This window comes from Corapipo altera, unplaced genomic scaffold, assembly GCF_003945725.1.
Source record: "Corapipo altera isolate COAL_440 unplaced genomic scaffold, ASM394572v1 49, whole genome shotgun sequence".
Lineage (NCBI taxonomy): Eukaryota > Metazoa > Chordata > Aves > Passeriformes > Pipridae > Corapipo > Corapipo altera.
Genome location: NW_020884879.1, coordinates 8,020,641 through 8,036,759, shown reverse-complemented (window position 1 = coordinate 8,036,759; position 16,119 = coordinate 8,020,641). Strand labels below are relative to the sequence as shown.

The 16,119-nt window shown below is 36.6% G+C and overlaps 1 protein-coding gene across 4 annotated transcripts in view; it reads right to left on the bottom strand.

The window, feature by feature from the left end:
• SNTG1 (syntrophin gamma 1) overlaps positions 1 to 16,119 on the bottom strand; it is a 342,205-nt gene that overhangs the window by 128,665 nt on the left and 197,421 nt on the right. For 3 of the 4 annotated variants that reach the window (XM_027638780.1, XM_027638782.1, XM_027638781.1), the window contains exons 5-7: positions 11,077 to 11,134; positions 5,522 to 5,565; positions 5,373 to 5,414 (exon numbers count right to left, since the gene is read on the bottom strand). In XM_027638780.1, coding sequence (XP_027494581.1) covers positions 5,373 to 5,414; positions 5,522 to 5,565; positions 11,077 to 11,134 — 144 coding nt within the window. The remainder of the gene's footprint in view (positions 1 to 5,372; positions 5,415 to 5,521; positions 5,566 to 11,076; positions 11,135 to 16,119) is intronic. The other variant, XM_027638783.1, reaches the window with a different exon arrangement.

The following is a 16,119-nucleotide window of genomic DNA, read 5'->3' as shown; positions in this document are numbered from 1 at the left end:
TTATCCTTGGATTAAAAGTTTTTTCCTGGCACCCATTTGATTTTATTATAGCCAGAGCAATTACATTTGTAATTGCAAATACAAATCAAGTATTGTAACTGCTGGAAAATTGTCAGAAGATGATGTGTGTGCACATTTACACTTCTCTGAGCACACCTCTTATTTATGGCTCCTTCTGGCTAGCTAAATGAGTATACCTGCTCTATTTTATCTGGTGTGCTCTATTAGGTCCACATCAATCCACAAGAGATACACAAGTTGCCTTTTAGAGGTGAACACTTCCTTTCAGTCTAAACTACATTGTTGTTACCTGTTTAAAGAAAATATAACTGCTGGGAGTTGGACAGTATTTTCTAGTACTTATGGGTAAATGAAAAATTTTTAATAGTAACCAGAGAAGATAATTTTCATACCCATAAGAGTTTTGATTTTTCCTACATGATGTTGGGGTGTTTTGTGTATGTTTATTTCCTCTGCCCTTTAGAGGCTTTTGGTGTTCTCTGTGACATTCTTGTCTAGATTGAATAGATTATTATAGAGCAGTTAGTCCAAGTAAAAATAAAAACTCAAGCATCTAGCCAAAGTGGACTATGCTTTTTCAAATATAAGGCACACAGAAACAGATTAAAAATAATTGGGACTCTGGTGCTCTGCCAGAGACCCAGACTCGATTTCTTTTCTTTTTAATTATTGCACATCGTTACATCTATGCATAGCAAGGAAAAGGTTGAGTCCCTTTACCAAAGACAAATTGAGATATAGCTCCGCAACTGGGAGATGCTGTGCAGAATGAAATATTTCAAAAAGCCTTCTGGAGCGTAAAGCACAAACACGTACAAATAAACACGAAAACATTTCTATTTACTTCATTAGGAAGCAGAGAAACCCAAGGTTTTACAACAAAATACCAATGTAAACAAGGTCACAAACAAAGCATATCTGATAGTACACACTTTAAATCCACTGCTCAACTGTTTCTTTTCTTTGCAGCTCAGGCTTCCAGCATTAATAAAGCTGCATGACAAAGGAGGAACCAAGGGCAGTTATTTGAGGGATGTTGCACCACAGCTGGTGATTCAATCTTTCACTCTATCCCACTAAGTCCTAATGGATTTTTGCTTTGAGGACTGTAGCTATGTAATAAGGAAGTAACAATATTAATCATGTAAACTTGGTATTAGTCATGACAGCATAATCTACTCCCTTCTATAAAAACTCAGCAGTATAGATGAGTAGTTTTAAAAGATGAAATCTTAATAAGATGACTAATATATCTACAGGTATCATGAGAAAAAAGGAATGAAAATATTAATTAGGAAGACTAGCAATACATTAATGTATTTTAAAAGTCTAACATTGTAGTGGTTGAATAAATTCAAGTTTTTACAGAGTTTGGCACAAAAAAAAATTATTTAAACACTAAAAAACTATAGCTAAAACCAGATTAGAAAAGCAGCCTAATACATGTTAAGAGTACTGTTCTAGGATATGTCCAAATTCAAGGAATTTCCACTACACAGGAAAAAACAGTAGACTATTTGCAGGTTCTTTTCCCCTTGATTGGCACTTATTTCAAATTGATGTTGAAATATTAAACAGATTATTATTAGCTCAAATTTCATGAACAGTAAAGATGTTCAGTAACAGATATTTTCATTAATTACACCAGGGCACCAGGGTGTAATGTCACTAAGGTGACATAATTTTTTTTTTTTTTTTTTAATCACTCAAGTCTCAAATAGAAAACAGCAGCTGTATGGAAAGAGTAAAAATATTGGATTACATTTCACTTTTAAATTCAGAAGTTAAAAACTTCAGATTGATTATGGTCTTCTCTCAGAAGCACAGACTACGCACCTTCAATATTTAAAGTCGCCATTCAGTCTAGAGGGGAAAGGATTAAATGGCTGTGCTGTGAGTTATACAGTACAGGAGCTCTGCAGCATGAGAAGGTGGTAATCTGTGTTCGCAGGTTGCTGTTACCACTGTCATCAAACTGCAAAATACTAATGCAGAGATCCTTTTCTATAACAGATTCAGAGCTTCATATAATTCAGAGAGCTAAACCTGGTAACAGTCTAGGCCTCTGCTTCACAGTTAAGGAAACAAAGATAACAGAAACATAATTTACCAAAAGACACTTCTGTGATGTGAATATGGAGTGAGATTTCAGACCATTTGGTTTCCAGTCCTGTCTTAAAAATACAATATGCTTGTTCTGCTTAAAAACACTTAGAAAAACATTGCCAAAACTACTCATAATGTGTTTTAAAAATCAGTTTGAATGAAACTACAGTTTTAAAACAGAAAAGTCAGAGTAGGAGTTTCATTAGCTGCAGACAATTTCTGTTAAGCAACTACAGTCCCTATACTGTCAGATTCATATAGTATATATGACTCATGGAGGGCCAGCACAGTTACATTCCCACTGTGAATATAGAGAAAAAGGGGAAGCAAAAGATACAATGCAGTGCACATGACATCTCATGTAAGGTCATTCTGCTGGAAAAAAAGATGTCTTGTGCAAAATGCAATCAATGGCTGAATTGAAACATGGTGCTACATATTGTAGGTAGCTTGACATAAAATACACCAAAGCCTGAATATACCTACCTGCCACTACATGAGCTTTTCCTGTTACCATTAAAGGAATGCCTGACTGCCACAGTAACTGACAGATGCAGGCTATCATTTTTCATTAGGAACATTCCCTGAATTTTCCCAAATACAAGAAATAAGAAATTACTTCATATCCCTAGCCATTTAGTTCCTTTCATTTCCTAAGAGAAAAAAACAGATGCTAAGATCGAAAGAGATATGTAATGATAGATGTTGGTACTACCTGAGATGTAGTAGATTCATTAAGAACAGAGACATAATCTCAAACATATCAGCCTTCATTTGACTGAAATTCTTTCTTCTCCATGGACTTTAGATGATTTGGTGCACTATAACCCTGGAAGCAGTAAGAGCAATAGATCCAACACAAGGTTTTTGGTACTATGTAAATGAGTTGACTCATACTCTCCTACTCTGAACCACTCAGTATTAGCACAGGGGAAGTAGTTCACAACATAGCCTCTCTTTCTTTCCCAAAATCTTGTCTATTGTTAATGGTGTAGTGGCTAGATCCAGAATGACCAAAAATGTCCACATGACAGCATTATGTTGGTGCTTGCCTACCTATCTTTGTCTGGACAGTATATGGAGGGAAAATCTAGAGATGCATTAGTTTCCAGACTACAAATAAATGAATTTCCAGCTTTAAGAATAATTATATCCATTATGAGCCCTTAAAAGACTAGTTGTATGGATTAACATGCTATGCATTGTTGGACCTTATTACTTAGAAGCCTAAACTCTAAGATGTGTTTTTGAATAAACCTAATTTCAGCCTTTAAAGAGTCTTGTTGTAAAATGTAAAGGCGAGTTTACTGGAAAAAAGAATAATTAATAAATCCAGAGCAGAAAGAGCATAAAGTCATGTATTTTAACAGATATAATGGACTTTCCTAACCTCCACATTCAAGTTCATACTGCATTTTTTGGACTAAAACTGCCAGTGTGATGCTGAGAGATATTTTTTAAGAGAATTTCGAGTTTATTTTTTCCCTGTAACCTCCTCCCATGCTGATACTTCACCACAGAGAACATGTATTTACCTTACCATAGGAGAGCACTAAGACTTAAGCAACGTGATGCTGCACTCAGATGGGAGTCTTTACAACCCAAGACAAAGAACAAGCTGACAGTCAGTCTTTGATAGAAATTAATCATGTGCTTTCACGATATGAAAAATATTTTCACCTTCTACAAGCAGAAAACTAGGTTCAAGATTAAGTGATCCACCTAAAACTAAAAAAAAAAAGGAACCGTGTAAAGGCTTCCAGTAAAATACACTAAGAACTGACTAAACCTACCTATCTAGTCTTATGAGAGTAGTCTATCAGTCTGTCTATCTATCATTCGTATCAAAATCGAATACAATAAAGACAACAGAATGTCCACAAGCACTAACTAATCACAGAATATGATGAGTTGGAAGGGGCCCACAAGGATCACTGAGAATTTTAATGGTTAAGAGATTGTCTCAGCAAACAAAAAATAAAATCATGGTGTTCTTACCAGTTTTCAATACACACTTGAGTGTTCAAGGCTACACTTTCAGTAGTATCTTTTTCTCGTGTCTTGTAATTTCAACAGCCTATTTAAATCCCATTGAAAGATTTGCCATATTAATGCATATTAAACAAACAAGCTCCAGTAAACTTATAAAATATTTAAAATCTGATCACTATTGGACAGGAAAAACTTAATATGAATATAAATATGACTATTAGTCAGTACATACAGAAGGGGGTGTGATGAAGGCTCCGAAGAAGGAAGCATGATTTGTAGTATAGATTTCCAAAAGGAAATAAGTGTGCAAAAGCATTCTGAAGAACAGTGCAGTGATCTAATCTTTCAGCCTGCACTAACTTGTTTATGAGAACTTCATCTTTATTAACTCTTGCTTTCCAAACGCAAATGACATCTGTTCAATGAACTGGCATGAAGCAGAATGTTGTATGAAACACAGAGCATCCTTGAATTGGCAAAGTAAGCTTTAGAAAGATAACCTTTCAAATATAACATTACCACATTATCTTAAAAATTAAGATACAAATTCTGTGGAGCTACACAGGATTTCAAGGTAATTTCTTTGGTAATCTTCTACTTTCTGGCATTATTTTCTGAAATATAGGGTTTCCTCATTCTGAAAGTACTTAAGAAGAGTAAAAAAGTCAAGTATAACAGAAGTACATGATACGTTTAGCAAAGGTGACTTACCAATGGAACCAGCCTACTACAGACCTTCCAAATACACATGGCTTCTCTAGAAGAAATCTTCTTAATACACTATTATTTTAAACCCTTATTAATAACAGCTTAACTGAATGAGGACAGCATACCTCATAACTAAAAGCCAGAGAACTAAAGGCAGATGAATAATTTTGTTTAATTTTTAAAATAGGATTAAAACCAACCAAACAACAAATCTCCAACGCAGTACAAATTACAGCTTTTGAAATTAAAATGACCTCACACAGCCAGAAAGGTGTAGCACTGCTGAAATTTAACAGCTATAAGCCAGAAGAAGAAATGCTGGAATATATACAAGTCAAATCTTCATAACAAAGCAATGACCTTTAATTTAGAAAAGCCTATCTGAGAAGAGCAATTACACAAAATTAGGAAGAAGAGATTGCACTACAAACTTTGTTGTTTGTCATGTTAGAAGGTACAGCCATATTTGTTTACGAGTCACATTAACACTATCATCTCAGTAAGTATGAATGACAAAAAGTAAACTAAAAAACAGAAACGCTCACCACTTCTTCATGCCTGCATTTTCTCACATTAATTCCATTAATCTGTTATTAAAAAGATAAAGAGAAGACTTACTCTATATTTCATAAGTATAGAATTCATATCACATTTCTAGAAAAGTACAAACAAAATAATTTGCAATTTTACTCACCTGTAGAATTGCATCTCCTATAAAGAGTAAACCTGAAAGTTCAGCTGAAAACAGAAGGCATATTTTTCACTCATTTTGTACAAAACATCCTATATTTTGTGTACATCAATTCTAATTTAATTTAATGTTTTTACATAATATTTTAAAAGTTAAAACAAAAATCTAATATAGAACCAAACAAAAAAATAAATTATTTGCATTTTCTTTTTTAAACTCAAAATACTGGCATTTCAGTATTATAATAAAAGAGACTATCCAGCCTAAGCACAAGGCTATGAAACATAGTCCATCAGTCACTAGTACCCTCAGGCCATTGTAGTGAGGTATAGTATACTATTCTGAATAGAAAATGACTACAGGACTAGGTCTTATTTACCTGTGAGAAATAATTTCTAACAAACTGAAAAAAAGCAACATGGAGACTCCAGAGCTACCTATGAATGACTAATTTAAATTCTAGGCTTTTAGCAAAGATAAAAGATCCTTTAGATCCTGCATCTTTGATAAACTCTATAAATAACACGGAGTATTCATTTTGAATAACATTTTATATGCAGAAGAGCTAGAAAATCAGTATATTGCGCAAAATGAACAGCCAAATTGAATTTGATTTTTAAAACAAAACTGTATCAAAAAGACATTTACAAAATCTACAGTTGCAACTTTTAAATATTGTGTTGTGTTTCAGAGCTACCTGATACAACTATACTTTGTAAGCATACCAGAAGCATAACAAAGATTATTTAGGTGTCTATAAAGAAATTAATAATCCCTAACATGGGAACTAAGGAACGTTAACAGATTACATGCGATTATTTACCTATAGTATTGCATATCGTTCCAGAAGATAATGTCTGGGAAAAACTAGAATTGGGCTTGATCCAAAAACTTTACTTATTTCCATGAGGGCAGAAGAGGTGGAGGGGTGGCGCTGTATGTAATAGAACGGTTAGAATGTACAGAGTTCACAGTTGGCAATGGCACAGTTGAGAGCCTCTGGGTAAGAACCAAGGGGCAAACAAATAATGAGGATGTCACTGTGGGAGTCTGCTATAGACCTCCCAGCCAGGACAATGACACCAACGACTGATCTTTGAGGAACTAAGGGACACTTCAAAGTCAACTGCCCTTGCTCTTATGGGGGACTTCAATTTGCTAGAAATTAACTCGGAGCATCACACAGTTGGTTCAACCTGGGCCAGAAGATTCCTAAAAAACCTGGATGACAACTTTATGGAACAGATCCTAAAGGAGTTGACTTGGAAAGATGCCGTCCTTGATCTGCTGCTTGTCAACAGAGTGGGTCTCATGAGCAAAGTGGAGATTGGTGGCCATTTGGTCACAGTGACAGGAGGAAAAGTGCCAGCAAAACCTCAGTTCTGGGCATGAGGAGAGCAGACTTCTGGCTGTTCAGAGAATTAGTAAGTAAGGTCCCCTGAGGAAAGGTTTTGCAGCTGCTGGGGTCCACCAGTGCTGGTCACATTTTAAACATCACATCCTAAGGATGGTGAACAGGCAACTCTGAAATGTCAGAAGTCAAACAGGCAAGGCAGAAGGCCAGCTTTGCTGAACAGGGATTTTTGCTTGGAAAAAGGCCAAAAAGGGAAGGTTGTATGCCCAGTGGAAGCAAGGTCAAGTGACATGGGAAGAATTCAGGGATGCTGCTTGCTGCCGTAGGGAGAAAATTTGTGTGGCCAAAGCTCAGCTGGAGTTGAAGCTGCCAGAAATGTGAGGGACTATAAAGTTTTTTCAAATATATTAATGGCAGTAGGCAGGACAGAAATATCATTGGCCCATTACAGGATGAGATCAGTCACCTCAAAAACAGGGAGAGAGGCAAGGCAGAGGTGTTTAACACTTTCTTTTCCTCTGTCTTCAGATGACAGACGACAGACCAAGGGGGTCCCAGCCCAGTGTCCTGAGCTGAAGGACCATGACTGCGAGAATGATCTACTCCCAGTCGACCCTGAAATTGTGCAGGAATCCGCTGCTTCAGCTGGATCCCTACAAATCTATGGGGCCTGATGGAATTCATCCAAGAATCCTCAAGGAGCTGCTAATGTCATCGCACAACCTCTCTCAATGATTTTTGAGCAATCTTGGGATTCCGGAAGCTGGTGAATGTTGTCCTGATCTTCAAGAAGACGAAGAAGGATAACCCTGGAAATTATAGGCCTGTCAGTCTCTCTTCAGTGCCTGGTAAAATTATGGAAAAGATTATTCTGGGAGATGTAGAAAAACACTTGAAAGACAACACAGTCATTGGTCACAGCCAGTACAGTTTCATGAGAGGGAAGTCCTGCTTAATCAAACCTGACTTCCTTTTATGACAAGGTAACCCACCCAGCTGATCAAGGAAAGTCAGTTGATGTAATACTTTTGGATTTCAGTAAAGTTTTTGATACTGTCTCTCACAGAAACCTTCTGGACAAAATGTCCAGCTAAACACAAAATATCCAAATAAACCCATCATGGAGTAGGTGAGGAATTGGCTCATGGGACAGGCACAGAGGGTAAGAGTGAATGGGGTAACATCAGACTGATGACCTGTCACTAGTGGGGTTCCACAGGGCTCCATATTAGGCCTTGTGTTCTTCAACATCTTCATAAATGACTTGGATGAAGGAGTGGAAGGGATACTCAGCAAGTCTGCAGATGACACAAAACTGGGAGGAGCTGTTGATTCTCTTGAAGGCAGGGAGATCCTGCAGAGAGATCTCAACAAATCAGAAGAGGCCTCACATTGAATATTATGTGCAGTTTTGGGCACCACAATATAAAAGGAATATAAGGCTGTTAGAGAGTGTCCAAAGGGGGGCAATGAAGATCGTGAAGGGCCTTGAAGGGAAGCCGTATGAGGAGCAGCTGAGGTCACTTGATCTGTTCGGCCTGGAGAAGATCAGGCTGAGGGAAGACCTCATGGCAGTCTACAACTTCCTCTTGAGAGTTAGAGCAGGGGCAGACACTGATCTCTTCATTCTCTGATGACCAGTGACAAAACCTGAGGGAATGGTCTGAAGTTGTGTCAGGGGAGTTTAGGCTGGATATCAGAAAGAGGTTCTTCACCCAGAAGGTGGCTGGGCACTGGAACAGGCTCCCCAGGGAAGTGGTCACAGCACCAAGGCCGACAGAGTTCAAGAAGCATTTGGACAAGATTCTCAGGCACATGGTGGGACTGTGGGGGATGGTTCTGTGCAGAGCTAAGAGTTGGAGTTAACGATCTGCATTGGTGAGGCCACACCTTGAGTATTGTGTTCAGCTCTGGGCCCCTCAGTTCAGGAAGGATATTGAGGTGCTGGAGCGGGTCCAGAGAAGAGCAACGAGGCTGGTGAAGGGACTGGAGCACAAGTCCTATGAGGAGAGGCTGAGGGAGCTGGGGTTGTTCAGTCTGGAGAAGAGAAGGCTTAGAGGCGACCTCATCACTCTCTTCAACTACCTGAAAGGAGGTTATAGCCAGGTGGGGGTTGGTCTCTTCTCCCAGGCAACCAACAATAGGACAAGGGGACATGGGCTCAAGCTCTGCCAGGGGAGGTTTAGGTTAGATGTTAGGAAGAAATTCTTTACAGAGAGGGTTATCAGGCATTGGAACGGCCTACCCAGAGAGGTGGTGGATTCACCATCCCTAGAGGTTTTTAAAAAGAGATTGGACGTGGCCCTTAGTGCCATGATATAGTAACTGGAGTTGGATCAGGGGTTGGACTTGATGATCTTGGAGGTCTTTTCCAACCCAATCTATTCTATGATTCTATGATTCTATGATTCTATGATCCTTTTGGGTCCCTTCCAACTTGGTATATTCTGTGATTCTGAGTTGTAAAACTGGAACCAATACTGACATGAATTATGATACTCAAGTCTGTGTTTGAAGGATGCCCAAATTATTGTAGAATAGACATTCTGATTTATTCTTTTTTTTTTTTCCCAATAAATACATATCTCAATATTCTTCTTCAGACACTGGGTTTGTATTTGCTAACATTTCATATATGAGACCTAATGTGCTAGCCTAAGCACCTTATGTACATCACTAGTTTTAAGAATTGCATCAAATGTCAGATTCTTGTTTAGAGGTCCAAAGAAAGACCTGAAAGCAACTGGGAGGAGGGAAGAACCAAGTCTGCAAAATTTTGAGGTATAGGCTTTGGGTCAAACAGCATTTTCTGTATCAAAATTCCCTAGTACACTTTCCACATCACAAGACAGTCTCCTACACAAGAGATGTCCCTCAAAACTAGCTCTCTGAAAATCAGCAGTATTTTTGTAGAAAGGAGTAATGAAGATTATATCTCAGCTACGTATTGAGGCTAGAAGTAATGCATCAGCTACTGTAGAAAAAACACAAAAATAAACCTGTGCATTTCTGTGTGCTCAATTAAACTTAAGTCTATCTTGCTTATATTTTCTGAAGTGCTTAACAGTATTTTAATAATCACCATAGGCAATATATGCCACATTTTTATATATTATCTACTTATATGCATACTGAAAAGAATGTAGTCACAAGTATAACTTAAAGTAAACCTTATTGCCTTCCTTAGAGGCTCATTCCATGCTATCCCATAGCCTTCCTACATGCAACTTTCACACCTGCCTTTCAGAGTTGGCTTTCAGTTTTCAATACACTGATTCTTCCATGCCTCTCTTTATCTGTGTGGATAAATATGAGATTTTCCTAATGCTGGCACATTTTAATTGTGGGGAAGGAACATCCTAGAATTATTGCATTACAGATGGAGGGAAACGCTTCTGAGTTTACATTTCTGACCTTACACAAATATACACAAATACACACAAACACGACAGAGATATTAAGTACACCATATTAGTACTGATTCACAACCTTCCTCTCTCATAACTGTGCACATCTCGAGCTGTTTAACTATTACCCACGTTCCTGGTCCATATATCATCCCAATAATTTCAAAACATTGCCAGTTAAAAATACTACAGAGATTCAGCACCAGCTCTGTTTGTATTAAAAGTAATTATGGTTAAGACTTTATGCAGTACCAGTTTTGCTACATATGAGTGGTTGCAAAGGCTTACACAATTCAGCATTATTGCTATTGCTGAAATAACAAAAGGGTATTATCAAGGTTCTGCCATTAGCCACCCCTGTCCCAATATTATCCTACTAACCAGTTTAAAAAGTCATGCATTCTCCTCCCATGTTACCGTGATTTAATAGACAAACATTCGATCTTCTTCAGCTTCCTGAAAATAACTACTGGAAGTGAATTCCACAAAATCATTACTTTTTGTTAAATTTTTTAAACATCTTAATTCTATAAATACCTTCCTGTTTCTCTCCTTAAAAATAATGCTTTATAAGAACCTGTTTAAAAAAAATAAAGTGGAATACTTTACCGAATATTCCAAATATTAATTCTATACTTTTTCAGAGAAAGGTTCTGAGGAAGAGAGAGATCATAAAGACATGAAAGAGAAAGGGTACAACAATAGCATACATTTAACGCTCACTGAAGAATCTCAAAACTTAATACACATTGCTTTAACAGGCACATCAAAACACAGTGTACTAAGCTGATACTCACCTCTTTGTTCTTTGGAAATCTTAGAAATGACCACTGGAATATTATGTTCAGCTCCACCCTGAAAACAGAATAAATTACAATCTTGTCAGTCACTAAAAATATTTTTTTGCTTAAAATTATATTTTGCTCTTTCACTAAATGCCATTTTTAGAGAGATTGAGATTCTGCATTTCCTTTTTTTTTAATGAATATTTGATTGTGAATATTCACTATGCATATGCACTATCCTTATTGCCTCTCATAAAGACATTTTTGGTTGCCATCATTAACTCAGGAAATTAATTCAAACCCTAAAAGACTTGAAGAAAAAGGATATCAGTTTATCTGAATTCTTGAGAGCTTAGTGTATGAAGTCGTGTCCTGCAAAAGCAGAATGGCCATCCCCCTACAATGGCAACCATGCTGCGACCACTTAGTTTTCATGCTGGCAAGAAACAGGTAAACAAAAGTGCAAGAAAGAAGGTTTAGACTTTTCATCTCAAAAGCGGCCTTTATTTGTTTCCATTTCTATCCACAAGCACAAAGAATGAAGGAAGCAGTGGCATAAGTAACAAGGAACAGAAAAAGAAACATTAAGAGAAGGAACAGTAGGTGTTCAATAAATGGGGAGAAATAAAGAAAAAATGGATGATAACTCAACAGTTCGACAAAAATTCAATGCTGTTGCTTCATTCAATTTATCCTGTTGGGACTGGAAACATTTGTTGTTCTTAAGAATAAAGTAATAAAAATAAATTTCAAAGGAAAAGGAAATTCAAAGGAAGGTAAAGGAAAACATACACAGAGAAAGAAATAGCTTTTCCTCTGCAGAGGGCATCAAAGTGTGAGCTTGAACGCAACCTCTACAAATTCAGATCATCAGAAGCTACACTCTGCCACAGTCTTAATTTGTTTAGGAATCCTTGTTAAGGCTTTGCTTACTCTTCTCTTCAGCAGTCAGATTTTACTTTGGAAACGGCTTTCTCAGGTCCAGGTATCCAGTGCTGAGGTGTAGAAAGGACTGACATGGGTGTTTTGATGGTCTAAAGAACAGCGCACATCCCCTCTTTGTACAATAGCCAATTGTTTGAAAGTGAACAGTCTGTTACTCAATACCTATTTCTGTCACGGAATATAGATTAATTTCCTGTGAAACTGTAGAATCTTAAATAGGATTAATGTTCCTTCTGCTAGTGGCTATCAACGCAAATTGTCCTAAAACATGGAGTCAAGAGGGATCTCAGTAATATTACAATAATTATACGTCTACAGGAAAAGTTCTACTGGTATTGCTTGAGATGAGTGTTGACAAGTACAGAACATATTCATATTTGTAGCACAGACTGAGTATTCACTCCACAAAGACCAGAGGCTACCTTCTTTTCAGTCAGGCCGAGAGATGTATTCAGATTCATTAGATTGTAGCATTATAGCTTGTTGAATATCATTCAGTAGTTTTCACCATAGGAACAGCAACACTGAAAGTTTGCTTTGCTGAAGATAATCAGTTCAAGCTCACCAAATTTACAAGACTTAACCTATACACTCCAGATTTTTCAGTCACATGCACATTTAATTTCTTCAAATTTTTCAAACAAACAGAGAAATAATTGTGTCATTTCACTCCTAAGCTTTCAATGTTACGCAGATGTTGCACTATCCGGGATATTTAAAGCCCAGTGAAGAAGTGTAGAGTTTAAAGCTCTGCATAGCTAACACAGGTCCTTTTTTTCTCGGTAAAATGGCCTCCCTCCTTAGATTCAGCTCTCCACTAAAGAGGGAAATTACTGTTATTCCTAAACCAGCCTGCAATGCACACAACATGATTACTCCTGTCTCATTTTATTATATCTGCCTAAATTTGTTTACACTGCAGATTTGAAGAAGCTTTCACCAATATCCTAACTGAAGAAAATTCTCTCTTCTCACTGCAGCCCAGTCTGATCAGTATGAAGGTTTCTTTTTAAATAAGCCATAGGAGGTATTGCCCGCTATTGTAAGAAATAAAAAATCAAAATGGAAAATAGAAAATAGCTAACAACCTATCTACACCCAGTCACTGTCAGCAGTTCATAGCAATAGTTCAAGCATATTTTGCCATCTTGTTGAATACTACTTCAGGTTGACACTGCAGTCTTGCATTCTGCATTCTCCATTCTTCTCTGTCCTGAGGAGGAAAAAGTGTATGCGTGTCTAAATTCTGGTTTTATAGATTCAGGAGATACTCCTCTGAAGAAACCTCTGGGAACAGAAGAGACTTTTCCATTGCTTTAAATTTTCCCTCCCTCTAGTATGGACATGTAGTTATAACCTCAGACCAGAGGAGGGACAAAAATACATCAAGTAATGGTGTTGAAGACTTAATGGCTCAGACTTCTGTGAGAATCTAACATCAGTCTTTCTCACACAGATTTTCTTGGTCATTTTTCTTTAAGCAGGAAAAGATATACCTGGAATAATGCTAACTGCCCACCTGTGGAGGTGGTCCTACTAGAAGAGGAAGAGGAAGCTCTAATCACTGGCAGCTGTTTGAAGCTTACTGTTCTGGGTGTTGGCCACTACTGGTAATAGGTCACCCACACCTCTTTTCAAAGTGTCATATAATATACTCCTAAAGACTTTTTCTTATCCCAGTTTTTATGTGTGAGAGTTATTTTTCAGAAGTTTTTATCATATTAAAAATAGAACAACTGAAATTAGTAACTTTTATTGACAAAGGCTGTTTTTTTTCTGGCTGTAAGTATAAAAAGAAAATAACCTTTTTTTTTTTTTTCCCTAAGCAGAGAGAGAAAATTAGAGTCTAAGCAGGGCCTAAAAAAATTAGACCAGCTGTTGGACTTTACTGTCATTAGAGTTAAACAATGTAGGGGATGTTTGATACTAAAAGGCAGTATTTCCACTAACAAAAATAGCTTTAAGGTCCATGGCCACTAGATTTTTTTTGATCAAGTCATATTGAAAAGTCAAACTAAATCTCAGCAGATCTGTGATTCTGTTCATCATTTAAAAAGAATGATCAAAACAGAGGCAGGAAAATTGCACTGTAATGAGTCCTGGTAGTCACACTGTAACAACAAACCTTCATTTTTTTAATGAACTATCTATTTTTTGCCTATTTCTGTAAGAACACTATACTCCAGTTATTGGAAAACACGGTTTTCTTTCAAAAGTCATACACTTAGCAGCATCTTTTGTCAAAGCTTTGCATCTCAAACTTGACAGAGATGAGATAAATTACTGAAATACCATACTATGCTTACCGAATTCTACATCTATCTCCATGGCTATTCCTTCACATACAAATGTTTATCGAGAGGCTTCAGAAATGAGAAAATTGTTCCTTCAAAAGAGTGTAAAACAGATCTGTTCTGCTTCAAATACAAGCACAGTTTTACCATTCACTTCAGTAGAAGGAAGTACAGCAAAACATACCTTAAAAGATTGGATTAGAAGCAATTTTTAAAGGACTAAAGTTTCCATCTTGTGCAAAAGTCAAGCTCCCAAGCAGGTTTTTTTAAGCAGTTAACTGAATCTGTAATTTTTATAAATATAGTTAGAATGACCAGTTGTAAGAGAAGAGGGTTTCTCTCATAGACAAGCAAAAAAAAATTAGTTTCATCTTGGAATTATTAACAATTTGTCCTTCTGCTCTTCAGAAAAAAAAAAAATAAAATTCCAAGGGTCCAAAATACTTAAGGTGGGAGAAGACACTTCCAAAATTTACACAAGAAAAAAGTTAAAAGGTATCTTGATCATGTGAGATATCTGACAGCAAATGGCTGTTTAAGTTAGCAGAAAAAAAGCATCATAGTGCCCTAGAACTGAATGCTAAATCTAGACAAAATCGTAACAAGCAAGTATTCTAAAGTGAGGGTCATTAATCATGGTACTGCTGTAATTAACAGCTCAGATAAACTGTATCCTCTGATATACGCCACAGCCAGAAATTAAGTCCTCAGATAGCCCCCATCTTTAAATAATCTGAGAGTAGTAAGACAACAGAAACTACTGTAGTTCGTGAGGCTGTGGGAATTACTGACACAAGGAGGAGAGGCCTCAGTCCATCTCACTCCTACAGGATGACTTATAGACCTCTACTTTCAGGCACTATTTCAAAATAATAACATTTCTATTTAAAACTAATAACAAATACGAGTTCTTCACTGAAGGTCAGGAATCTTCCAAAACAAAACAAAACAAAGTAGTTAACTTTTATTCATATTCATTAGGAAGCATACCATTATTGAATGACACATTTTACACAGAAAACTAGCATTTTTCAGAGTATTTGGAACTGACACTGACACTTCATGGTATACCTAAAAAGCCCATTTCTATGAGCCTTCATAAAGTTTGTCTACTAAACTAAAAAAAGTTACTTTAAGTTTCAGTTCTAAGTTATTTCTTACAGCTAACTTAAAATTATATATAAATATCATCATAATCATAATATTATTGTATATATAATATGTATATTAATATAATCTCTTATTACAGATTAAATTAATTATTTGTGTTGGCTTCCAATTTTTTGTTAATCTTTCTTTGTGAGAATCTAGAATTACTAATAAAGGGGTCTGGCAAAGAAGGTCCTACATTAACTGATTTTTAAAAAATAATTTAAAGTAATAAATCATACTGGCTAACACACATTGATAGATGTGATCTCTTTTCTATTTAATGACATTTTTGAAGGGATTTCATCACTTGATTGTTAATTATTCAAAAAATTAGAAATTGTCTACTTGCACCTGAATTTACATATCTTCACCTTTCTACTACTTAGATTAATTTTGATCAAAATATCTATGAATCTGTCATGGTTTGAGATTCTCCAAAATCCTAATTCCCTAGTCCTAGCCCCCTGTCACATCTCAACCTAATATGAGATGGGTTTTCCAGACAAAACACGCCAGACTCAGAATGGGGGAAAGGGAATATATATTACAATGACTGTACAAATAAATATCGTAATACATTATACACACGATCACAACTATCTCTACCATGACATATAGTATTTACAATGGATCAGATCTCTTCTCCCCTCCAAATAAAAGTCCA